At 41.5% G+C, this 25,625-nt stretch overlaps 1 protein-coding gene across 6 annotated transcripts in view; it reads right to left on the reverse strand.

Moving 5' to 3' along the window:
* Nucleotides 1-24,721, reverse strand: part of LOC125451780 (folliculin-interacting protein 2-like) — a 102,306-nt gene extending 77,585 nt beyond the window's left edge. For 2 of the 6 annotated variants that reach the window (XM_059644788.1, XM_048529365.2), the window contains exon 1: nt 24,539-24,721. In XM_059644788.1, coding sequence (XP_059500771.1) covers nt 24,539-24,627 — 89 coding nt within the window. In that variant the 5' untranslated portion in view covers nt 24,628-24,721. The other 4 variants (XM_059644785.1, XM_048529347.2, XM_048529356.2 and 1 more) reach the window with 4 other exon arrangements.
* Between the last annotated feature and the right edge of the window lie 904 nt (nt 24,722-25,625).

Here is a 25,625-nt window from a genome sequence, read left to right on the forward strand (position 1 = left end):
AGCACTTAACTAGTTAAACCAGTGTTGAGCATAGCACTGTTGTCATGAGTTAATAGCTAATCACAGTGTCACATGCTGCTTTCAATATGGTTCTTTTAGACATACTCTTTATGACTCACCCTGCAAGGTTGTTCAAACATTGGCTACAATAGCTTCTAACTGCTGTCATGAGAGTAGATGTCATCTGATAGTTCTTAGCAACCTTGCTGAACTCAGCAAGGCACAATGTCTGAAACTGGTCAGTAAAAAAAAACTACACAACACTAGCACACACACAAGTCTGGTAAAATGGATTATAGACTCAAGTAATCTAAAAAAACTAAACACTGCATTTAAAAATCGTGCTTCTTGCTAAATGAGTATACAAGATAAAAGCTGTATTCACCCATTTGTTGGGTCATATTTGGCAACAGAATAAGACCACTTCCACTGTTTACATCTTGAATTTCACATTCCAGATCTTCAGGGGAAAATGCACACAGTAGACTTCATGACAAAAGTCAAAATAAAAGCTCTACACAACACTTACAAACTGCTACAAACAATACAACTGGTTTTGGGTACTTGAGTGATGCAGTACTCAAGTTGCTCAAAACAAAAAAAACAGACTTTACACCAAAATGAGCTCAGATTAGTGCAATTAGTCAATACATCCCCTGGGTCACGACAGGCATTTTAACAAGTACCACAAACTTCCCTTTTGCAGCAGTGTTAATATAGTGAAGTGTAGATTTAAGCAAGATCAGAGCATTAAGTAGATTTTACAAAGGTGATTTGTTGAAAACAGGTTTAAAAAGGAGAAACTTTATAGAGATAGAACAGTTAAAGAAGGGAGAGTATGCCAGAATTTAAAGGTCTGGATGGCTGTAGGCACAACAGCCAATGGTTGAACAATTTAAAAAGCAGACCCAAATTACAGGAGTGCACGTAACTTGAAGGGGCAGTATGGGTAGAGAAAGTTACAAACAAACATTGTTGAGGGGCAGGGCCATGAAAGGACTTACAAGAGACAAGAGTTTTGGAAGCATGGGATTCAGAGAAATTTGGCTGTCTGGATACAGAATTGGCTGCCCAAGACAGAGGGTAGTAGCTGATGGAAAGTATTCGGCCTGGAGCTCGGTGGCCAGTGATGTTCTGCAGGGATCTGTTCTGGAACCTCTGTTCTTTGTGATCTTTATAAATGACTTGGATGAGGAATTGAAAGGATGGGTTAGTAAGTTTGTCAATGACAAGATGATTAGTGGAGTCCTGGACAGCATCGAGGGCTGCTGTAGGTTGCAGTGGGACATTGACAGGATGCAGGCCTGGGCAAAGAAGTTGCAAATGGAATTCAACCCAGAGAAGTATGGAAAGTTGAATTTGAATGCAAAATACAGGGTTTATGGCAGGATTCTCAGCAGTGTGGACGAAGAGAGGAATCTTGGGGTCCACATACATAGATCCCTCTATGTTGCCACCCAAGTTGATAGTGTTGTTAAGGTGGTGTATGGTATGTTGGCTTTCATTGGCAGAGAAATGGGTTTAAGAGCCGTGAGGTTATGCTGCAGCTCTATAAAACTCTGGCTGGACCACACTTGGAATATTGTGTTCAGGTCTGGTCACCTCATTATAGGAAAGATGCAGAAGCTTTACAGAGAGGGTGCAGAGCAGATTTACCAGGATGCTGCCTGGGCTGGAGGGCAGGTCTTTAGAGTGAATTACGGCTTTTCTCATTGGAGTGAAGAAGGACAAGAGGTGACTTGATAGGGGTGTACAAGATGAGGCAGCATAGACAGTGTGGAAAGCCAGAGACTTTCTCCTGAAATGGCTATCATGAGGAGGCATACTTATAGGTGATTGGAGAAAGGTATAGGGGAGATGTCAGAGGTAGGTTCTTCAGAGTGGTGGTTGTGTGGAATGCACTGCCAGAGGCAGCAGAGTCAGACATATTCAGGACCTTTCAACGACTCTTAGATAGGCATATGGATGATAGTAAAATGTAGGGTATGCAGGTTAGTCTGATCTTACAGTAGGATAATAGGTCAGCACAACATCGTGAACTAAAGGGTCGATACTGTTCTATGTTCTTAATTTTGACATTGAGGGGCGACTAACCAAGAGTCAATCTAAGTCAGTGTGATGGGTACCTGGGAGATAATACAAGTTAAAAGTTGAACAGCAGGGTTTTGAGTGAACGTGAAGCGGAGCCAAATGATTCCTCAGACAGAAGGCTGCATCTTACACTGCTACAAGCAGCAAGCCTCTGTGGGTAGGGGTGCACATGAGAAAAGTGCTTTCTAACATCGCTCCTGAATTGCCTGCTCTGGCCCCAATTCTCAGACTATACCCCCTATTTTGAGGCTTACCAACCAGTGGAAATATTTTGTTTACCCTTTCTCTTCCTGTTAATTTATTGAAGTAATTATTATACTTTTCCAGCATTTTTTATTTGACGTTTTAAACTTCCATTTATTTTCAAGACACCTGAAAAGCATCTTTAGCAGAAAAATACACAGATTTGGAGGAACAGAGGAGTCAAAAGAAAAATCTGGAACAAAGAAAAATCTAAAACAAAAATCAGTGGATTTCATTTTTAAATTTTGAGGAGTTTTTCAAATTCCAGAAATTTTTTCCTGCGCTCCCTGCCTTAGAAATTGACAGTCTTGATCAATCCTGTTCATCACTTACGATGAAGCATTTTGGGTCCTTTTATAATAAAAGCCGATTTTAACAATTAATAGATTCAAAAACACATGAACCGATTTCAAATAAAAACCAAAAAGGACTGTGGATGCTGTAAATCGGGAATAAAAACAAAGTTGGTGGAAAAGTTCAGCAGTTCTGGCAGCATCTGTGAAGGAAAAAATAAGTTTCAGGTACGGTGACCTTTCCACAGAACTGGCTGGGAAAACATCGGTTGATATGCAGGAGAGAGAGGTGGGTGGGGTAGGGAGTTAATGAGAGGAAAGAGGCAAAGATAGTTGGACACACAAAAGAAGTGCTAATGATCCGGCTGGAGACTGAATAGTTGTTAAAGGAGACTATTAGTGACGAACAACAGGGTGTGTAAAGGCAGGCTAGTGATAACAAGGCCTGGTGTGGGGGGGTAGGGGGCTGAGATAAGGGAGAGTTTAGGCCCTAAAATGATTGAACTATTAATGGGTCCAGAGGGCTGCAGGGTTCCCAAGCGGAAAATGAGGTGTTGTTCATCCTGCTTGCGTTGGGCTTCACTGGAACACTATAACAAGCCAGACTCAGATGTTGGCCAGGGAGCAGGGTGTTGTGTTAATGTAGTAGGCCACAGGTAGTTCAGGGATAATGGGAACTGCAGATGCTGGAGAATTCCAAGATAATGAAACGTGAGGCTGGATGAACACAGCAGGCCAAGCAGCATCTCAGGAGCACAAAAGCTGACGTTTCGGGCCTAGACCCTTCATCAGAGAGGGGGATGGGGAGAGGGAACTGGAATAAATAGGGAGAGAGGGGAGGCGGACCGAAGATGGAGAGTAAAGATGATAGGTGGAGAGAGTATAGGTGGGGAGGTAGGGAGGGGATAGGTCAGTCCAGGGAAGACGGACAGGTCAAGGAGGTGGGATGAGGTTAGTAGGTAGACGGGGGTGCGGCAGGGATGGGTGAGAGGAAGAACCGGTTAGGGAGGCAGAGGCAGGTTGGACTGGTTTTGGGATGCGGTGGGGGTGGGGGGGGGAAAGGAGGAGAGGAAGAGAGCTGGGCTGGTTGTGTGGTGCAGTGGGGGGGGGGGGGGAAGAGAGACACACGAACTGGGCTGGTTTAGGGATGCAGTTGGGGAAGGGGAGATTTTGAAACTGGTGAAGTCCCCATTGATACCATTAGGCTGCAGGGTTCACAGGCGGAATAGGAGTTGCTGTTCCTGCAACCTTCGGGTGGCATCATTGTGACACTGCAGGAGGCCCATGATGGACATGTCATCTAAAGAATGGGAGGGGGAGTGGAAATGGTTTTCAACTGGGAGGTGCAGTTGTTTGTTGCGAACTGAGCGGAGGTGTTCTGCAAGGAACAGCAACTCATATTCCGCCTGGGAACCCTGCAGCCTAATGGTATCAATGTGGACTTCACCAGTTTCAAAATCTCCCCTTCCCCAACTGCATCCCTAAACCAGCCCAGCTCTTCCCCTCCACCCACTGCATCCCAAAACCAGTCCAACCTGCCTCTGCCTCCCTAACCGGTTCTTCCTCTCACCCATCCCTTCCTCCCACCCCAAGCCGCACCTCCATCTCCTACCTACTAACCTCATCCCACTTCATTGACCTGTCCATCTTCCCTGGACTGACCTATCCCCTCCCTACCTATACTCTCTCCACCTATCTTCTTTACTCTCCATCTTCGGTCCGCCTCCCCTCTCTCCCTATTTATTCCAGTTCCCTCTCCCCATCCCCCTCTCTGATGAAGGGTCTAGGCCCAAAACGTCAGCTTTTGTGCTCCTGAGATGCTGCTTGGCCTGCTGTGTTCATCCAGCCTCACATTTCATTATCACAGGTAGTTCAGGGTCTGTTTTGCGAGCGAAACAGACGTTCTGCGAAGCGGTTGCCAAGTCTATGCTTCGTTTCCCCAATGTAGAGGAGATCACACTGAGTGTGAATGCAGTAGGCTAGATTCTGGGAAGTGCAGGTGAAGTGTCACCTCACCTGGAAGGTGTGTGCCTGGGACCTTGGATATGGGGGAGGAAGGAGTAAATGGGCAGGTGTTTTACCTTTGCCGGTTACACAGGTAGGTGCCGGGGCTAAAAGAAGCATGGAGCAGGGTGTCCCTGAGGGAACGGTCCCTGCAGAAGGCGAACAAGGGAGGGGAGGGGAATAGGTGTCTGCTGGTGGCATCTCACTGGAGGTGGTGGAAGTGGCATCTGATGATCTCTGGATGTGGATGCTCGTGGGATGGTAGGTGAGGGTAAAGGGGAACCCTATTGCTGTAGCAGGACAGAGAAGGGGTGAGGGCATAAGTGCGGGAGATGGGTCGGACACAGTTCTGAGGAAGGGTCACTGGACCAGAAACATTAACTCAGTCAGCTTTTCCTTCACAGATGCTGCCTGGCCTGCTGACCTTTTCCAGCAACTTTGTTTTTGTTCAACAGATTTCACATAGTTCCAGATGAACAAAATGTTAATATCTGGATGATTCTGCTGTAGGAGGACATCTAACCATCCACATTAATTACAGTTATCCTACATGCATCAACTCAAATCTTTTACCCACAAAGTTGCTGAAACTGCAATCTGTCAACAGTATAATGAGGTGGATAACTCAGCCACACAGATATTGCCCATTAGGAAACAAACAGCAAAAGTACAGAATGAGGAGGAGTTAGAATGGGCAAATTCTATGTAAAATTTGTTATAGAATAGAAAAAAAGGGAAAGATTACGAGTAGACTAACAATGACTTAAAAAGAATAACACACCACACCCAACTGTGGTCCTGTCATGAACTCCATGCCCCATCTGATAACTGTTTAAGGTCAGTCTGCAGTGTGATATACTTGACACTGAATGGACTTCCATCCATACAAATCAAGAATAGCACTAAAACGGTTCACTTCCACATTGACAGAATGGAATCACTCACTTTCAAGTGTTACCTCTCGTCACGAGAATGCCAATGTTCTCATCGCCATCCGAGATTTTACCTTGTGCAAGCTGGAGGTCATCTCAAATGCTGCTGCTTGTGTGACCCAATTCATGTAATTCCTGTATTTACTGTCCTACATTCGAGGTTAAGCTCAAATTTTGAATTGTCTATTCTCCTTTTCAAGTGCTTTTATTAGTTCAGCCCTTTCCAATTTTCTGGAACTCCAAAGCCATATTTCTGGCTTCTTCCTCATCTGACTTCAGTTGTTCCACCAATCATGGTTCTGCCTTCAGCTGCCAAGTCCCCAAGATCCGGAATTTTCTTACTAAGTTCTTGGCCCACTTGCAAGACAGTCTTTAAAATTAGCTTGACCTAAGATTTTGATCCCCTGCCTACAATCTCTCCTCAGGTGCTTTTAATGTCAATTTTTGTTTTAAAATTAGAGAGGTGTAAGTGTTGTACAGCATAGATACAGACGCTTTAGTGCAATTCAGTTCATGCTGACCAGGTGCTCTAAATTAATGTAGTCCCTATCCCTCCAAACCATTCCTATTCATGCACTCATCCAGATACTTTTCAAACGTTGCAATTGTGCTAACCTCCATCACTTCCTCTGCTAGTTCATTTCACACACCTACCATCCTCTTATAAAAGGGACCCAAGGGACAATTTGTATCTTTCCCCTCTTGCCTTAAACTTACGCCCTCTAGTTTTTGACACTCCTACCCTGGGACAAAGACGTTGATTATTCACCCTGTACATGCTCCACATAATTTTATAAACTTTTAAGATCACCCATCAGCCTCCAACACTCCAGGGAGGATAGCCCCAGCGTGATCAGCCGCTCCCTACAGAAAGGTGCTTTATAAAACAAAGCTATAGTAACTAATTTTGCATACTAAAAGGAGATTGATTGGCAGTCATCAACATTTATCTGATTTTTGACAGGTAAGGTGGATGTCTTGTTAGATCGGTTGGTTAGACGTGACTCATAATGCCAACACGGCTGTAATTCCTGCCCTGGCTGAACTGACCTTGATCTGCCTGCTCACTGTGCCTTAAGTGTGGCAGGGAATCACTAGTGAGAATAACCTCCAAGAGAAATGACCCAGGACAAGCTATCAACAGATAATAAGCCAAAGATCTGCCTTCAGCACAACATTCATGATACGGAATGAAAAGGTTTATCTAGGTTTGCAATAAGTGTCACATTTACAATTTGCTATTATTGTGCAAATCAATTTGATAATATCCCATACATATCAATAATGAGGTAGTCAAATGCTGCTTTTGCAAAGCAGTGTTTTATATGTTCTGTATTCAAAGCCAATGGTAGTGTAGTGCAGTGCACAATACAGGCATCAAATGTTCATATTTTGATTAAATACTCACTTGCTCCTCACCTGAAGTTGTTTACCACTCATGTACAGGCAGCATCATTAGCCTCACCATTAATTTGACATTAAAAATTTAAAACTGAATTTGATGTTGCTCAGAAGAATCAGTGATGAAAGTGATACTGGCTGCACACAAACCAAAGACAAGCCTTTTAGCCCAACAGAAACAAACACGGTCACACAGAACAGTCAAAAATCAAGGAGGGCAATAAAAATACATAAAAGGAATTAAGTTACATTATTACTTTGTTCAGTCACACTAAAATATACCTTACATAATTAGCAAATAGTGGACATCTTTAGCTACTTAAGTAAAATGTCTGAGCTCAAATAACAGCAAATGTATTGCAGATGCTAGAAATCTGAAACACAGATTTCTGAAGAAACTCAACAGTTCTGGCAGCGTCTGTGGAAAGAGAAGTAACATTTGAATCTAGTATGAAGTAGCTCCAGAAAAATGTCATACCAAACTCAAAACATTAGCTGTTTTGCTCCTTCCACAGATCCCCAGACCAGCCGAGTTTCTCTTGCATTCTGTTAATGTCTGACTTTAACATTGATTAGCTGTTTTGTTTTTCTTTCATGTTGTCCAAAAAAAATTTCTACTTTTTAAAGTTCACTTCCTTAAAATTGTTTAGCCAATACCCATTTCCCCTACAATTCTACATAGTATTTTTCTTGAAAGTTTAAACTTTAATATAACACAGCTTAATGTAGGAAAATGTTCATGACAAAATGTAATTCTGCACCATCTATTTGTGTAAAGTCATCAATTGTACCTACATGCAAAGGCTCTTCTCTACCCATCTACGCACAACTCCAAGTGGGAAACATGGAAGTTATTTTGCTTGCAGTATACAGGACAAAAAAGTTCCTGCTTATACAAACAGCTTTTAAAGTGATTCAGAGAGGGAGTAAAATAATTTCAATATATTCAAATCAGTTGAGTTACATTCATTTATTTCTATCATATCTTAAAAATGATTTAAATTGAAGAAGTGGTGCATAGATCACAGTCTAGATGGGGAAACTGGAGTTTTCTATCATTACAACATTCAACGTTTTGCGATCAACTGCTTTCTAAAGGAATTGGATAGTTCCGAGGATCAAAGGCTCAATAGCTATATAGAGAGAAAAAGTGAGCACATGGTAAGAGGTCAGCAGGATGATGGATGATCATCCAATGGCAGAGCAAGCATGAAGGCTGAAATAATCTACTTCTGTTATTATCTATGTTTATATGGAGATTCACCTCCTGAATCAGTGTAGAAAAATATCTGCTTTGTCACAGTACCATTGTCTTGCGGAATGTCACATCTTTTTCAAGAAGCCTGAACATTATTAAACATTGCTTCTCTGAGCCTCTCTACTGTTGGATGGAAAAAGCAAGCCAAATTTGTAAAACTGAGTTCAGGTAATAGTAATATGTACTAAAAACTAAAATCTAAAAATTTTAGATCACTGGACAAATCATGGTACTTCTAGGAATGCAATGCGTGTATTGACAAAGAACTACATATCACAAAAACATAGACAGCACAATCACTCCAGTCTCTTTCACCCATAAAGAGAGTACTTTGGTGCAGGTTAATGTAAACAAGGTATGGGTAAGGTTAAAAAAGGAGCAAAGCCAAGCCTTGTGACCAATTGGTGTTTGCTATGTGCGCACACAGAATAGGCTGTTGCCACTTTGAAATGTGTGCAGCACATGTTTTAAAAGTCAAAATCTCAGATTCAAGGCCCACTCTAGGAGTTTGAGCACATCTTCGATTGATACTTGTGCAATTCTAAATAACTTTTGCCAGAGGTGTCATCTTTCAACATGATATCAAATTAGATCTTCAACAGGATACAAGGTACTATTTGAAGAGCAGAATACCTGAAGATCTAAGGCTTAACTATAATCACAGATTTCTAGGACTTTCTCTCCCCACTCCCACCTTCCTGGTTATTGGATATTTAAATAAATGATCCCACAAACACCTTCAGCATCCCTGGATATGACCTGTTGCCACCTCCTCAATACTCATCCCGACACCTATCTTTGTATTGTCTACAAACTTAGCCAGAATGCCCACCAGTTCCTTCAACTAGATTAAATGTTTAAAGTGAAAAGTTGTGGTCCCAGCACTGACCCTTGCAGGACACCACTCGTCACTGGCTGCCATCCTGAGAAAGTCCCCTTTAATACCACTCTGCCAGAAAACAATCTTCTAGCCATGCTAGCTCCTTACCTCTAACACCGTGGGCCCTTATCTTACTTGGCAGCCTCTTGTGCAGCACCCTATCAAAGGCCTTCTTGAACTCCAGGTAGAAAACATCCATTGGGTCTCCTCGGTCTACCCTGCTCGTTACTTCCTCAAAGAATTCTAGGAGATTTCGCAGGCATGATGTCCTTGACGAAACCATGCTGACTTTGCCCTATTTCACTATGCACTTCCAAATATTCAGAAATCACATTCTTTACAACAGACTCCAAAATCTTGCCCACGACCGAGGTTAGGCTAATTGGCCTGTAATTTTCCATCCTTTGCCCTACTCCTTTCTTAAACAGGGGTGTCACATTAGCAATTTTCCCATCCTCTGGGACCCTCCCTGGCTCTAGTGATTCCTGAAAAATCACCAATAATGCTTCCACTATCTCTTCAGTTATCCCCTAGAAGACATTCTGATATAGGAGGGTGAACATAAAAATAAATAAAATATGAAGTCCTAAAAGCAGAATATAGGGATTTAGGAAGCAGATTAAAAAGTAGGAATAAAAAAAAGTACCAATCCAGATATTACTATTGTGCCACATGCCAGAGTAGACGTAGCTGGATTTATCAGATGAATACATGGCTGGACAAATGCTGAGGCGGAGGGTTTCAGATTCCTGAGGTATCGAGACTGGTTCGGGGGGGGGGGGGGGTTGAACTAGTATAAGCTGGATTGGTTGCACCTTGGTAGGTCTGGGAATGAATGTTCTTGGGGTGCATTTGCTGGTGCAATTGGGGAGAATGAAAATTGCAAGTCAGTGGGAATCATTATATTAAAAAAATTGGGGGAGCGGGGGGGCAGGGAGGGGAGAAAACAGAAGAGAGGGAACTAAAAAAAAAAGGAAAAACCAAAAGCCAGTTGGAAAGAAGAAAATTGATTGGCAAGAATCCAAACAGGGTCACAGTGAAAACAAACTTTCTGGAATATTGTTTGTTTTGGCATGTAATTTCTTGGTTATGACCATGATATTGCTGGATGTCACTGCCCTATTCACATCAATAAACATACCACTAGCAAGGAAAACAATGACAACACTACTTGAACAAGAACATGACCCCAGTGAAACCATCTCCAAGGACAACACACTTAAACTACTGGACCTATGCCTGACCACCCACTTCATCTTCAAATGGCCAAACGTATGAACAAAATCAACAGAAGACCCATGGGATCGCCCATCTCCGGACCCATAGCAAAAGCAGTAATGGAAAGACTGGAACGGACAGCCCTTCTGCAAATCCAGCCTAAAAATTATGGATATGCTATGTAGACGACACCTTTGTCAGCATTAAAATGGACCAAATTAGAAGAGATATACGAACTCATACACCTCCCTCACTGGAATAATATTCACCAGAGAGGAGGAGAACAACAAAACTCTCATTCCAGGATGTCATGGTAGAGAGCACAACCGACGGGGAACTGCACATGTAGGTACACCGAAAGGAGGGACACACACAGAGCCAGAGCGAACTGAACTTCAACAGTAACCACCCCAGCATACAAACAAAGCTGCATGCGAACACTATTCAAAAAAGGGCAACAACACACTGCAGGAACAGAACTATGCCAACAGGGAGGAGGAATACTCTTCCAAGTATTCTGGGATGATGGATATCCAAAGACCTGGGTCAGGAGATGCCTACAGGAACAGCAAAAAGATTCTGTACGTCCTGACACACTCACCACAACATCAGGAACACGTCAGAACTCACCACAAGACATCTACGACCGCTGGGCACTAGAGAGGCTCACAAACGCACATCAACCGTATGACAATTGCTCACCCAAACTAAAAGAGCCACTCCCCATGGGCAGGACCAATGTCATCTACAAAATCCCCTGCAGAAGCTGCAAGAAACGGTACAAATCAGACAAACAGGAAGGAAACTAACAAGTGAAAACAAACACCAACTGGCTACAAAAAGACACGATCAATATAGTCACTCATCTCAATCCACACAGACAAGGAGAACCAAGACTTCGACTGGGACAACACCGAGATCCTAGGACCGGTTAGGCAGAGACAAGCACGAGAATTTTTGGAAGGATGGCGCTCCATGAAGCACGCTATTAAGAAACACAGAACTCGACCCCATATACATTCCAATACGGAGGAAACCCAGAAGTGGGGTAATCCATTGCAATGGACTCCAGAGTTTAAAACCAGGTGGGAAAACACACTGACGCTTCATCAGAGGCTGCACTGAGGATGTTAGCAAGCACAGTAACGAAAAATCTGCAGGACAACAAACCAGCTCGGCGAACCAATCAACTTCAATAAAGGGGAGATTAACAACAGCAAGGGATGGATGTTTGTAGCAGGTGAAGTGTATGGTGTAAATGGACCAGTGGACAGAAAACAGTAGTGGGGGTTTATGTAGATTTTATAGTGCAATTTAGGGAAGACAAACTGAAAGTTAGGGATAGGAGCAGTAAAAACAAAAAAAAAAGCACAACTAACTACAGCAGACTTAGTTCACACGTACACGGGCTATGCTAAGGTTACTTCCTCAATGAGCTAACAAATCATTCTTGTATTGCACCACTCAAAATATGTCCTTTCTTCACTATTACCACCACAGTGCATCACTAGGTGAACCGTCAATTTCTAAACATGGACAGAGTTCCTGCTGGTACACAGCAACTGATTACTTCTTGCTTGAAACAGCTCAGATACATCTAAATGTCCATTTCTTTAGGAAATCGTCAAACACCTTACACTGTTCTGCAATTACTCTAAAGTATTATTTTGAACTGACTCACTTTAGTGACGCAAGGCAAGATGACAGACATTTCTTTGATATATCCTGATCAGTTTTCTATTTGAGGCACAACTCTACATGACTTCATTTTCTAAAAGACTCTTCAATTTTGTATCTCAATATTTTTAAAAAAGGGACTTAATTCTGCCATTTGACAAAATACTTGCTACAGAAATAGGGGAGGACATTAAATATGCCTCAAGAGACAGGACTCAACATATTACATTTGGGAATGTCTGGTCTAGACTGTACCATTTCACATGCTCTTCATTCCAACTCCAAAGCATGTGATCTGATCTAATCCAAGTACACAGCTAAATAAAGCAGCTATGTTACTAAGCATATATTTTGCTTCAATGCAATACACACTGGAGAACTGAAGATAACTACCATCTATGACAAAAACACAGTAGTGTATTCACCTCTTAAATCTGAATTATTTTAAATTCAGCCACAATATTCATACACAATAACAAAGCATGGAGCCAGATGAACACAGTAGGCCCAGCAGCATCTTAGGAGCACAAAAGCTGATGTTTTGGGCTTAGACCCTTCAGAGAAGGGAGAGGGGCAAAGAGGATTCTGAAATAAGTTGGGGGGGGGGGGAGGAGAAGAGGCAGATTGAAGATGGACAGAGGAGAAAATAGGTAGAGGGGAGACAGATAAGTTAAAGAGGTGGGAATGGAGCCAGTAGGAGGTGAGAGAGTGTAGGTGGGAAGGGAGGTAGGAGATGGTCAGTCCAGGGAGGATGGACAGGTCAAGGGGGCGGGATGAGGTTAGTAGGTACGAAGTGGGGGTGTGGAGAAAATAGATGAGAGGAAGAATAGGTTAGGGAGGCAGGGATGAGCTGGGCTGGTTTTGGGATGCAGTAGGGGAAGAGGAGATTTTGAAGCTTGGTGAAATCCACATTGATATCATTGGGCTGCAGGGTTCCCAAGCAGAATGAGAGTTGCTGTTCCTGCAACCTTCAGATGACATCATCATGGCACTGCGGGAGCCCCAGGATGGACGTCACCTGAGGAGTTGGAGGGCGAGTTGAAATGGTTCGCGCCTGGGAGGCGCAGTTGTTTATTGCGAACCGAGCAGAGGTGTTCTGCAAAGCAGTCCCCAAGCCTCTTTAGTTTCTGATGTAGAGGCGGCAACGGTACAGCGGATGCAGTATACCATGTTGGCAGATGTGCAGGTGAATATCTGCTTGATGTGGAAAGTGGGGGCAGATGTAGCAGTTCCTGTGGCTGCAGGGGAAAGGGCCAGGTGTGGTGGGGTTGGAGGGGAGTGTGGAGTGGACAAGGGAGTCATGGAGAGAGTGGTCCCTCTGGAAAGCTGCATCCGTTGAGGCCTCCTCTACATCTGGGGAAACCAAGCAGAGGCTTGGGGACCGCTTTGCAGAACACCTATGATCAGTTCACAATGAACAACTGCGCCTCCCAGTCACGAACCATTTCAACTCCCTCTCTAACTCATCATATGAGATGTCCATCCTGGGCCTCCTGCAGTGCCACCCGAAGGTTACAGGAACAGCAACTCATATTCCACTTGGGAACCCTGCAGCCCAATAGTATCAAAGTGGATTTCGTCAGCCTCAAAAATCTCCCCTCCCCCTACCGCATCCCAAAACCAGCCCAGCTCAATTCTCCAGCATCTACAGTTCCCATAATCTCTGATACAATATTCATACGCACCTTATAATAGATGCAATAAAGGCCCCAACCAGAAACTTCAGCTTCCCTGCTCCTCTGATGCTGCCTGGCCTGCTGTGCTCCTCCAGCTCCAGCATCAGCAGTTTTTAAACCATCTTTCAAAAAGAAAATAAATTTATTTTTGATTACTTCACTGAACTCCTTAGAAATTTGAATTTCCCATCAGAATGCTTAACTGAATTTGAGATAACATAGAAAAATAGAACAGCATTTTTAAAATTGAAACCAACAAATTAGCCATACTGCAGCGCTTTCCATCAAACAGGCTTTATTACATGTAGTTAATCCTGTAGTTAACAGAAAAACCAGAGTTCCTGTTTGTAAATCATATCAGAGTACAAACAAAAGCCACACCCAAAAAAAGCACCAAATTCTGAAGTTAGATTATGCCAGTCACATGCCTAAGAACATGACAGTATTTGTTACAGTATTTTTGTTCTTGTTAGAAAGGACTTAGAATTTTATGACAGTTTTCACAATCACAGATCTCTCAAAAAGAACCTATACAGCCAGCCAATAGTGTTTTTGAACCATACCACCATTGCCATGCAAGCAACTTGGGAGTCAAACTTTTTGCACAGCAAGCTTTCAGAAACAGTAATATGATAAATCACGACAGAGTATCCATTTTACTGTGATGTTGATTGAGGGGTAGGTATAGGTAAGAATATTGGGAATCATGGACCTTTAAAACCCATATTTCAATACCACAAATATAAAATGAAAACACCAACAACACAACACCTTCAATGCTGTGCTGGAATATAGTGTATTCAAGCTCTAGTTTAGTAGTTGAACCAAGATCCTTAACTAGAGGCTAGGGCTTTACCAAATGAGCCACATTTGGCTCTCAGGAGGGCAATTTAGCTAGTAAATGTATTGTTTTGCTGAAGAGAACAGAATTCTGCCAGTGTTTCACAAGTTGATTCTCAGAAAGGATCTTCATAAAGCACCGTGCAGTTTAACTAACAAGAATGGTCACTTGTCTTCCAGCAAACAGCAGCAAATTTGAACAATTAAGTCTGAATTCAGGTTTTGTCTTTTTTCTTATTTTGCCGTACTGCAATAATTGTTTGGTTTATTTCCAGTTTACAAATTGAGGGAAATCTTTCAAGCTGTATAACATTTATCTTCTGACTTGGTAGGTCTGGATTAGTAAGACGTACATCCAGTAAAGCAAGGTTTCAGAGAATTCTATCGTTATGAATTGAAACTTTGTGTGCTATCTACCAAAAAATGCTGATGGGAAAGTAATCATGTCTCTGCCAAAGTCACTGCATTAAATCACAACCAACTTAAGGGACCAATAATGTTAATCTTTGTTTTGGGGGAGGAGATGAAGGAAGCCAGCAAATCTCATCTGCTTCTGCTTGGGCTGAAATGTATTAACTTTGAAAGTCACAACAAGCTTTCATCTCCATTTTCCACCATGTCTCCAAACCTTAGTAGGTGTCCCATAATTGCATCACCAGCCCTGGTTTAGAACCAGGAAGTTCACTGGCTATGCTATCTGGAAAGATTATGATCAGGAATGCATGCCTATACACATTGGATAAGTGGGATAGGACAAGATTAGCCAATTGCCATTGTTTGCTGGGAATCACAAATATAATTGTCACTTGTCTCCATACAGCAGTTTCCAAAATGAAACTGAAATTGAAACAAGTGTCCAATGCCTTGCTGAGAAGTCAATAAGTTGAAATCGCCTGGAGATGCTTAGTCCAATATCTCAATTCATACCTGTGTAAAGTGGATGACAGACAATGTTAGAATCTGATTCAGGGCACATTTTCTGTTCTCCAATTTGGCATGTTTTTTTAAAAAAGTCAATCCCTACAGTGTGGAAACAGACCCTTCGGCCCGACAAGTCCACGTCAATCCTCAGAACATCCCACCCAGACACATCCCTCTATAACCCATTTAATCTACACACCCCTGAAGACTATGGGCAAATTAGCATGGCCAATCCACCCAGCCTACACATCTTTGGACTGTGGGAGAAAACCCATGCAGGCATGGGGAGAATGTGAAAACTCCACACAGACAGATGCCCAAGGCTGGAATTGAACTTTAAAAGACCGGTTCAGATCATACTTCAGAAACAAAAATGCACATCATGCTTACACCTCTCAAGTGATCTCAAATCTTGTACTTAGAGAGGGAAAAAAACCTGTAGATGCTGGAATTCAAGGTAGACAGACAGGAGGCTGGAAGGGTAATAACCGAAATGTTTACTGCTTCTTTCTTTGCTGTGTTCTTCCAGCTTCCTGTTTGTCTACCTTGTACTTATGTATCACTTTTAATGCAGTACAATGTTCCAAAGCACTTCAGAGGAGCAAACAAAATGAAACTGTGACAAGAGATAGAATAATGGATAAAAGCTTGGCCAAAGAGATGGGTTTTAAGCAGTCCTTGGGTGAAAAACAGATGGCAAGAGAACAATTAGAATCTCAACAAAATGAAGGTACAGCCAATGATGCAGGAGTAAGTTAAAAATAAAAATCAGGGATATACAAAAGGCTTGACTTCGAGGAGCATATATCTCAGAGGGTTATAGATTCAGAGAAAGTGACAAAAACAAAAAGCAGCGAGGCCATGGAGGAATTTTAAAACTGGTATTTTAGTGCAATGAGGACAACTAACTATTGAGCCACCCAATTACCTCTTAAATTGCTACTGGATATTATTTGCTGTTATCACCTCTACCGACAGCTCATTTGAAACATTTACCACTTTGATAATATATACCTGATCACCCGTTCACTCACACTGACCTTCATCTGCTGGGCCCTGTGGTCATTCTCAGGATTATTGTTCAGTTTCCAAGGATTCAACTAGCCAACATTAGGTATCATCACCTCTGCCCTTCGGCCCAACAAGTCCACGCTGCCCCTTGGAGCATCCCACCCAGACCCATCACCCTTATAACCCACACACCCCTGAACACTACGGGCAATTTAGCATGGCCGATCCACCTAGCCTGCACATCTTTGGACTGTGGGAGGAAACCAGAGCACCTGTAGGAAACACATGCAGACATGGGGAGAATGTGCAAAATCCGCACAGTTACCCAAGGCTGGAATCGAACCCGGGTCCCTGGCACTGAGGCTGCAGTGCTAACCACTGAGCCACCGTGCTGCCCTAAATTTAATACATTCTATGTCTGACGGCATAGCAAATGCAGCAGTATAGCGCCCTAAGGTCATTTTCCTGATATCTGACTTTTCCCTGCCACATACTCCAAATGGGGACAAAATAATGTTTACTAAGCTCTGTAACAAATCATGTTATTTGTGATGCTCCAGTTCCAGATACAGGTGCTCACTCTCTTTCTGTTCCTCCGATCATACAGCAAACTTGTTGGAGAGGGGAAGCCTTTCAGTCACAACTGCAGCTTTTCCTGCTCTCATGAAAAGTATTTGCATTTTTGTTGTACACCTTGCCCTCAGCTACAGCTCAAAATACTATGAAGGCCCAAAATTTGGGGACACCTGGACTGTGTAAAGAGGTGGAGGTCAGAATAAAATTTCTGATCATTCAAAAGTAAATTTACTTAATAGTAAGTACTTTGATACATCTGCCACTAAGGGAACCACACTTGGCCAATATACTTCCCTTACCCAATGCTATAAGAAAGCTGCTCCTTTATTTAAATGACAGAGTTTGGAGTTTACGCTTTGTACAAATTTACTAGACCAGTTGGACACAACAGAACATACTTGACAGTCTGAGAAATGCATTTACGTATTATTTCTCAGATAATGTAAGGTACTATATATGAATCTCTCTTATAAGGGATGCTAAATTTAAACTATTACAGAATGCCTGGAGACCTGTCTTATCATCAGGCTATACACAGCATGAAGCAGCGTCTTCACTGAGGATTGGAAACAGGTGGCACCCCGTCTCAGAATCTGCACCATTACCAGCACCTCAGAGCATTCTAAAACAACACTGGAAAATTCACACTGAACCAAATGTCTCTCTCTACTCTAAAATAAAGAGGAATGAGGAATGTCCATTAATGAGCCAAGAACGAACAGAAAACTCACTCAGGCTCAAAAAAAGTGTATCTTCCAAAGCAGGAAAGTAATCAAAATCAGACAGCCATTTAGTTATGGCTGTAAACAAGAAACAACATTTGGAAATCTGAAATCTTTCAGCATTGGCATCCAATTTGTGATCTGCCTTACAGAAAAGACAGCAAACTGTGCACAACAACCTTACTGGTTGAACAATTTGCATGTGTGAAGTGTGGATTTATGGGATTAAGTATTTTTAAAATTTGTGTCTGCAGAAATACAGTTATGTCAAAATAACAAGCTTCAGCTCGTCAGCTGGCTTGCACTTCATATGTATGACACGCTTGTTATAAGCTTCATGGCACCAGCTTGTTTCATTTAAAGAGTTAATACTAGTTTCCAGGGGAATTGAAATTCTTAACACTGCAGGCTGTTGGCAACACAATGGCACAGATTAGAAATCTTGTTTACAAGAGATGAAAATATTGATTTAGACCCAAAATTTAACAGTGCAGACTAAAAGACCACACTATTCCTGCTTGAGAACATGCCTGAATTAAATGCATGATCGGGACAAGTAGTTTACTAGGTCAGTGAAAATGAAAATGATTTTCAAAGATGTTTTATTGTTTTCATCTTTTAAGAAAACCACAGCACAATTAGCACCCTTGAACATGACACATACTTTATTTAGCTTCACAATGTACGGGACAAGCGACTGCTGAAGAAGCTTCTATGTGTCTACACTGTATGCACAATCCTAAATCTGTATTTCAGACAAAAATATAGCAGCCTGATGGTATAATAGATTGATCTGTAAAGTTAGTTCATGATTCTTCAAATAGTGAGTCCAGAAACAACTCGAGCTCTTATATCATAGATGCAGGTTTGTGCATGTGAAGTACGAAGATTATCAGAGTGACCACTTCATAGCCATGCACCTCAGAAGCCAAATCAAAAGACAGACAGTCTCCTATCAAAGGCTGAGCAGAGCTTCTTGGCTTTCCATTAATGGATAAAGCAAAATTGAAGACAATGAATAACTTAACCAAACAATACACATTAGATTAGATACAATTTTGCACTGGAAGTTCAGAAATGAGAAGACAGGCGTGGTGGTGATCACCCACTTAGTTTTCCTCAAAAGCCTTTAGTCAATTAAATAATGCTGAAGCAGTCACTAACAAGTGATGCAGAAACCAATTTAGAGTGAAAGTGATACAGCACAGAAACAGATCCTTTGGTCCAATTAGTCTATGCTGACCAGGTTTCCCAACCTAAACTAGTCCCATTTGCCCCATGGCTCATAATCCTCTAAAAAATATTTCCTTCTTACACATTTGTCCAAATGTCTTTTACATGTTGTAACTTTACCTGCATCTACCGCTTCCTCTAGCAGTTCGTTCTGCGTTCAAACCATCCTGAGTGTGATAAAGTTGCCCATCAGGTCCCTTTTAAAACTCTCTCTTCACCTTAAAACACGTTCTCTAGTTTTGAACTGCCTTTACCCCAGGGAAAAGGCCTTTGCTAATGACTATAGTTATGCCTTCATCTATCTTCTTGGTCACCTTTTCAAAAAAAACTTAATCAAGTTTGAAAGCCACAATTTTCTGCAGATAAAGCCATGCTGCCTAAACTTTAAAAATCGGCCCTTGCCTCTCCAAATGCACGTAAATCCTCTCTCAGAATCCCCTCCAATAATTTATCCACCACTGACTAAACTCAGGGGGTCTACAGTTCCCAGGCTTTTCCTTACAACTTTAGAGAAAGGCACAATATTAGCCACAATCCAGTCTTTTGGCACCTCACTTGCAGCTGTAGATGACATAAATCTTTGTGCTAGGAGCCCTGCAATTTCTTCCCCAGCTTCCCACAACATCCTGGGATGCACTTGCTCAAGTCCTGGAGATTAATCTACCTTTATGCTTTTTAAGGCTGCTACCGCCACCACTACCACCTGTTCTGTAACCTTTCCAAGACATCAGTATTTATTTCACTAAGTTCCTGATGGTCAGGTCATAGACAAAAGACCAAGGACTCTGCTCCCCTCTTTGCACGGGGTCCTCGGCTTCCCGAATCCGCACACTCAATCTGATTAGGACAGGCGACACCACCTCCACGATAATTCTCAATACCAGTGCCTGTGAGGCTGTGTACTCAGCCGTTTAATATATCACCGACACACTTAACCGTGTGGCAAAATTCACCTCTAATTCCATTTAGAAATTTGCTGCTGACACCACCGTAGTGGGTTGGATCTCAAATAGTGATGAAACAGAGTACAGAGAGGGTATAGAGACGGTAGGAACTGCCGATGCTGGAAAATGAGATAACAATGTGTCAAGCTGGATGAACACAGCAGGCCAAGCATGCTCAGAGGAGCAGGAAAGCTGACGTCTTGGGTCTAGACCCTTCCCTAGCTTTCTGAACAAGGTTCTTGACCCGAAAAGTCAGCTTTCCTGCTCGGCCTACTGTGTTCATCCAGCTCTACACCTTGTTATCAAAGCAAGGATATAGACAGCTTAGTGGCCCATTGTAAAGACAAAAGCTCAGCAAAATAATGGAGTGGGTCATCAACCTCAACAAGTGAGCTGGAGGACATGCCCCTATCTGTATCAATGGTGCTGACGTGGATGGGGTCAAGAGCTCAAAAAGTCTCATGCAGTAAATGTCTCCAAAGATCTATCCTGATAAATCCACATTGACACTACAGTCAAGACAGCATACCAACACCTCCACTTCCTCAGAAGGGTAACAAAATTCAGACAGTCCAGATTGAGTCATAGAACTTTTTACAGACACACCACAGGAAGCATCCTACCCAGATGCATCACAGCTTGAGACAACAACTCTTCTGCCCAAGACAAGAAGTTACAAACACAGCCCAGTCCGTCACAAAAGCCAGCCTTTCTTCCATTGATTCTCTACATTTTCCACTGCCGTAGAAAAGTGGTCAACCTAAAGACCCCTCCCACCTCAGTTATAGTCTAAGAAACAAGAGATTGAAAACAACAGATTTCAATAACTTCTTGCTCACTGTTGACAGACTTATGAACAGACCTTTCATATTGAAGTTTATCTTTCTCTGCACCATCTCTGTAGTTTTAACATTACATTCTGTTCTATTACCCTGCTGTACTTTTATAAAAGGTATGATTTGTCTGACTAGCATGCAATAGAATACTTTTCCCTGTATCTCAGTGCACATGGGATAATTCCCTGCTCTACTTTGGTCCAGCAAACTTAAGAAATTCTGTTAGGCTCTAATTTAGTTTACTTGCAAAGTGTCACAAATAAAAACAAAGGTTTAATTCAAAATTTTAATTAAAAATTCTGACAAAACTGGCCACATAAATTTAATGTTAATCAAAAAAAACCATATTCAATATTGAATCAGGAATATTCCCAGGATACGACCATAACAGCTACCTTCTATTTCTGGCCAAGTGAGTGGTGTGAGAAGGTAACTTTCTAACAGCTGTTTTGCTCAACCCGAGTTTGTCTTTTTCCTGGTTCTACCACAGAATAAATGTCAGTTGATTGCAAGAGCCAAGCTCAGTTATCTTACAAGCTGCAATTGAGATTCAATGGAAGCTGCTTCCAGACTGCTGTTAAAGTTATACTTGAGATTTTTGGTGTATGTTGCAAGGCAATCCAAACTCGTGCATTATATAATTTTGACCATTTTTGTGTGACATTACTCTGTTAACATGTGGTCTGAAGCATGAGTAAGGCAGTGTGCTCTTCCCTTATACAGCAAATGGAACATTGCCAGCTCAGAAGTGAGTCCAAGAGTCCTCAACATTCAATCCTTAGGTTTATTTCACTCATCATTTACATGTAGTGACTAAGGAAGCATTTCACATCATTAGCAACCACAAAAACCATGACCTCATTTAAAGGCACTGGTGCTCAGGATTATTGGAGTACAGCTGAATTAGAAAGTCAGGGAAAAGACAGAGATAAACAACAAGCAGGTTCAGGAACAGCTTCCTGGCCATTATGTGACCAATGAACAGACTCGTTAGCCTTAAATAATGCAGATCTTGCTAATGTTGATCTCACCTATATCTAAGTCTTTTTGATCAAGAAATCCTTGCTTACTACAGCCTGCCTGTAAACAAATATTTTCTTTGTACTTTGGTACATGCAACAATAAAGTCAATACATGCAAATTATTTTCAGATACTCATGGCACGTCCACTGAAAATTTGGCATGATGGAAACCAATATATAAGACAACCGTCCTATAGGTTCAGGTTTGACTCAAGGCAACAGACAAACTAATACTGAAACAGCATGTTTAACATTATAAAATGTTGCAAGACTTTTCATGGGGTAAATTACAAAACAACAAAGCTACATAAGGTGATATTAGGGTGAATGCTCAGAACATGCAACTTTTACCAAGCTGTTAAGAGCATCTTAAAGCTACAGTTTAATGAAGCAAATTCTAGAGCTTGCATGTTCGATTGCTGAAAGTATAGCCACCAATGGCGGTTTGATTAGAATTACACTTGCTCCTCGAGGCCAAAATTGACTGCAGATGAGGATTTAAGAGTTTGAAGACCACAGTGATTGGGAAAGACAAGGTCAGGGAGAGATCTGTCAACAAGAATGAGCATTTCCAAATCAAGTTAGATTTTTGAACCAGTGCCAGTAAAAGTCAGTGAGCTCAAGAATGATATCTGAGGGTGATGCAGCAATAAGAATGTGGGAACAAGAACATGGATGTTCAAGTTTATAGAGGGCAGAAAGTCAGAAGCTGGCCAGGAACATTTTAGAATAAATATGTCTGAATGTAGTAAAGAGGGAGTTGCAGACAATCTGATTTCCATGAAGGATAGGATCAGTGGTCAAACAAAAAGTATTGTTTATATGAATCCTGAAGCTGGTTACAGCATTCTCAATACTGAATTCAGCAAATTTCTGCAAATTGAAACATTTTGACAAATTTAAGAGATATTGAGGGAGGCAGCAGTGGGACAACTAGTTGCTGTTAGTGATAATAGGAACTGCAGATGCTGGAGAATCCGAGATAACAAGGTGCGGAGCTGGATGAACACAGCAGGCCAAGCACAAAAGCTGGCGTTTCGGGCCTTTTAAGTATTTCTGAGAATGGTCTAGGCCCGAAACGTCAGCTTTCCTGCTTGGCCTGCTGTGTTCATATCCCACTACAGCAGCTGATATTTGAAATTAAGTTAACAGTATCTGGAATGGAAATCTAGTCTCAGCAATTCTGACCGCATTGCTTGTTATATTGTTTAAATTAAAAAAAACTGGTCCACTAACCTCCTTGAAGAAAGCAAACCTGAGCTATCCAACATACAACTCCAGCAAACAATAATGTGAATGACTCTTAACTGCCGTCTGAAAATCCAAACAAGGGACAGTCAATTGCTGATTGCACCAGTGACATACATATTAAAAGATGTGTTTTATGGTGAAGAACTTACCCTTAATAAGTCTGAAATTTAAAAAAAATGAAGTTTCTTCACCTTTTAAATGAAAGTCACAAACAAGTTAATACTCTGAATTGCAAATAATGCAACCCACCACAAATTGCCACACAAATGGAATTATCTAAGTATTTTTGCAAACTTGAACAAGAATCTCAAATGAGCAAGTTCATTTGACCCTATATTATTCTCAGGTCAGGTGCATGAATTGGTTCAATTCTGAAAATCATCAAACTGGCTTCTTTAACATTCTTATTTGGGATCTATCAGTTTACCCCCATATAGTCCCTCAACTCAAGCAACAAACTTATGGCTATGGTGAACCAGGTCTGAACTTCCACTTTGATGGATTATTGAAAATTTTCACACTGAATGTGGAGTTAATACACATATTCTTGGATGCCCATGCTCAATTTATAGCTTACCATACAGTTAGAATCATGAGGTTTCCCAGCTGAAAAACAATCACTGGAGAATATTGATCATTTTTCCATCAATCAACATGCACTTAATTACTTTTCTCTGCATAAAATTAAAGTCAAGTTTTCTTAAATCCATAAAATATACAAGTAATTTTTGACAACACTATTATAAAAGAGAAAACTGAAGGCTGCTTATAAGTACAGATGGGGCTTTCAGTAAAATTAAGTTTGTAGAAGTAGTTCAAAGGAACATGCTCTGCAGAGTAAAGCTTTTAAAGGGAGTGCAAGAGCAAAAATTCTTTCAGCCTTACTTACTGCAAGTTTACTTTGCACTCACATAACCAAAAACGTCATACATCAATGTGTGCCTTTATCATTTAAGTTCTTTAAAAAAAACCAATCTATATTATCAACAAGCATGCTAATTGCAAACTGATATCTAATACGGCACAGTGAAGCAGTACGAACTATTTCTTCAGAGGAAGCCAGCAGTCATTAATATTTCAGTTCAATCGTATTATAATACGAAACTGCTTATCAACATATAGAAATTGATGGTAATTTCTGAACATATCCACCACGAAACTTAGGGGCACTATTCTAAGTCAATTTATTTTTATACAAACATAAATATGCCAATTGAAAATATACCCTTATTGCATAAATAAATCGATCGTAGCAAATACCTGTAACTATAAACCATCTTATAGCAACAGAGGTTAACGGCACGAACAATACAGCAGTATTCATGGCCGGCCCGAGACGTCCATACCGATGCATACATGGATACATACACACATACATTTCGGAACGCCTCCCGCGTCTCATCCCATATAATAAGATCCCAATTCCCTGTCCCTCCTTCTTCACTCATGTCCCCAAAAACCTTGCTGCAGCTCCCTTTAGACCATATCAGACATTTTACTCGACGTTACCTAAACCCTGGACCCTCCTTAGAACTTTTCAAAGGCAACGCCGCATTCGTTCTTTTATTAAACAGCTTTTTCAGCAAAGTCGGAGCCATTTTGTACCATTTTATTGGTACAAAATAAAATCATTCGGCACCATTGTACATAAAAGTTAAACAACTCCATCTAGACCGTGTCATGTGACAAGCGCTTGGTTTCCAACCGCACCGCGCACTTTCATTGGACAATGCCGAACGGCTAACAACATTCTGATTGGACGTAGTGTGGGAGGTACGCTTGCTGATTGGACGAAGCCAGACAAATGCTCATGCTTTGATTGGATCAAAATCGAATGGCCCACATGTTTCCCTCACTCGCAGTGATTGGACAGGGCGGTGGCTTCTGATAGGTGAGAGGCTCGCGGTTGCAGAACACTGCTGGAGATGTTTTTAGCATCCACTTCACATCGCAATAGATTGGTTGTGAGGGATAGATGCACTGCAGATATAAATAATAAAAATATAGTCAAAGCAAGGATAGATCTACTTAAGGACCTTAAAAGTCGTGGCTGAAATACGGAATACTTTGCTAGTGTCTTCATTAGAAATGAGGATGATGTCAAGTGAACTATAAAGGATGAGATTTTGGATGAATTAGATAGGATAGGATTAAAATAAAGAGGTTCATAAAAGTAGAAATGTCCTGCAGCTGGAGTCCTGAGGGTAGTAAGGGTTTATATTTCCTAAAGCTCTGGCTTCAAATTTCATAGAAACAATGAACCAAACATTCAGCTCTTCAGGCCTGCTCAACCATTCAAAATGGCAATGGCTGATCCTCTATCCCAATGTCATACTCCAACTTTTGCCCCACACCTCATGACGCCTTTAAAATCTGAAAAAGAACCTGTTTTTGAGAAACAAACTAATAAACTTTATGACAACTGGCCTGGAAAGGTAATTGCAGGTTAATTACCGTCCTTAGAACACTAAAGACATTTCAGCACCAAGGTGTTCTCCAACTCAGGACTAGCAACTGGTTGGATATTAAATTGGCTAATTAAGGGCAGATTTGTGAGGTAAATTAATGGTGGTCAGAGACAAGAATAAGAGTGAAC

Source organism: Stegostoma tigrinum, chromosome 1, assembly GCF_030684315.1.
Source record: "Stegostoma tigrinum isolate sSteTig4 chromosome 1, sSteTig4.hap1, whole genome shotgun sequence".
Taxonomy (NCBI): Eukaryota; Metazoa; Chordata; class Chondrichthyes; order Orectolobiformes; family Stegostomatidae; genus Stegostoma; species Stegostoma tigrinum.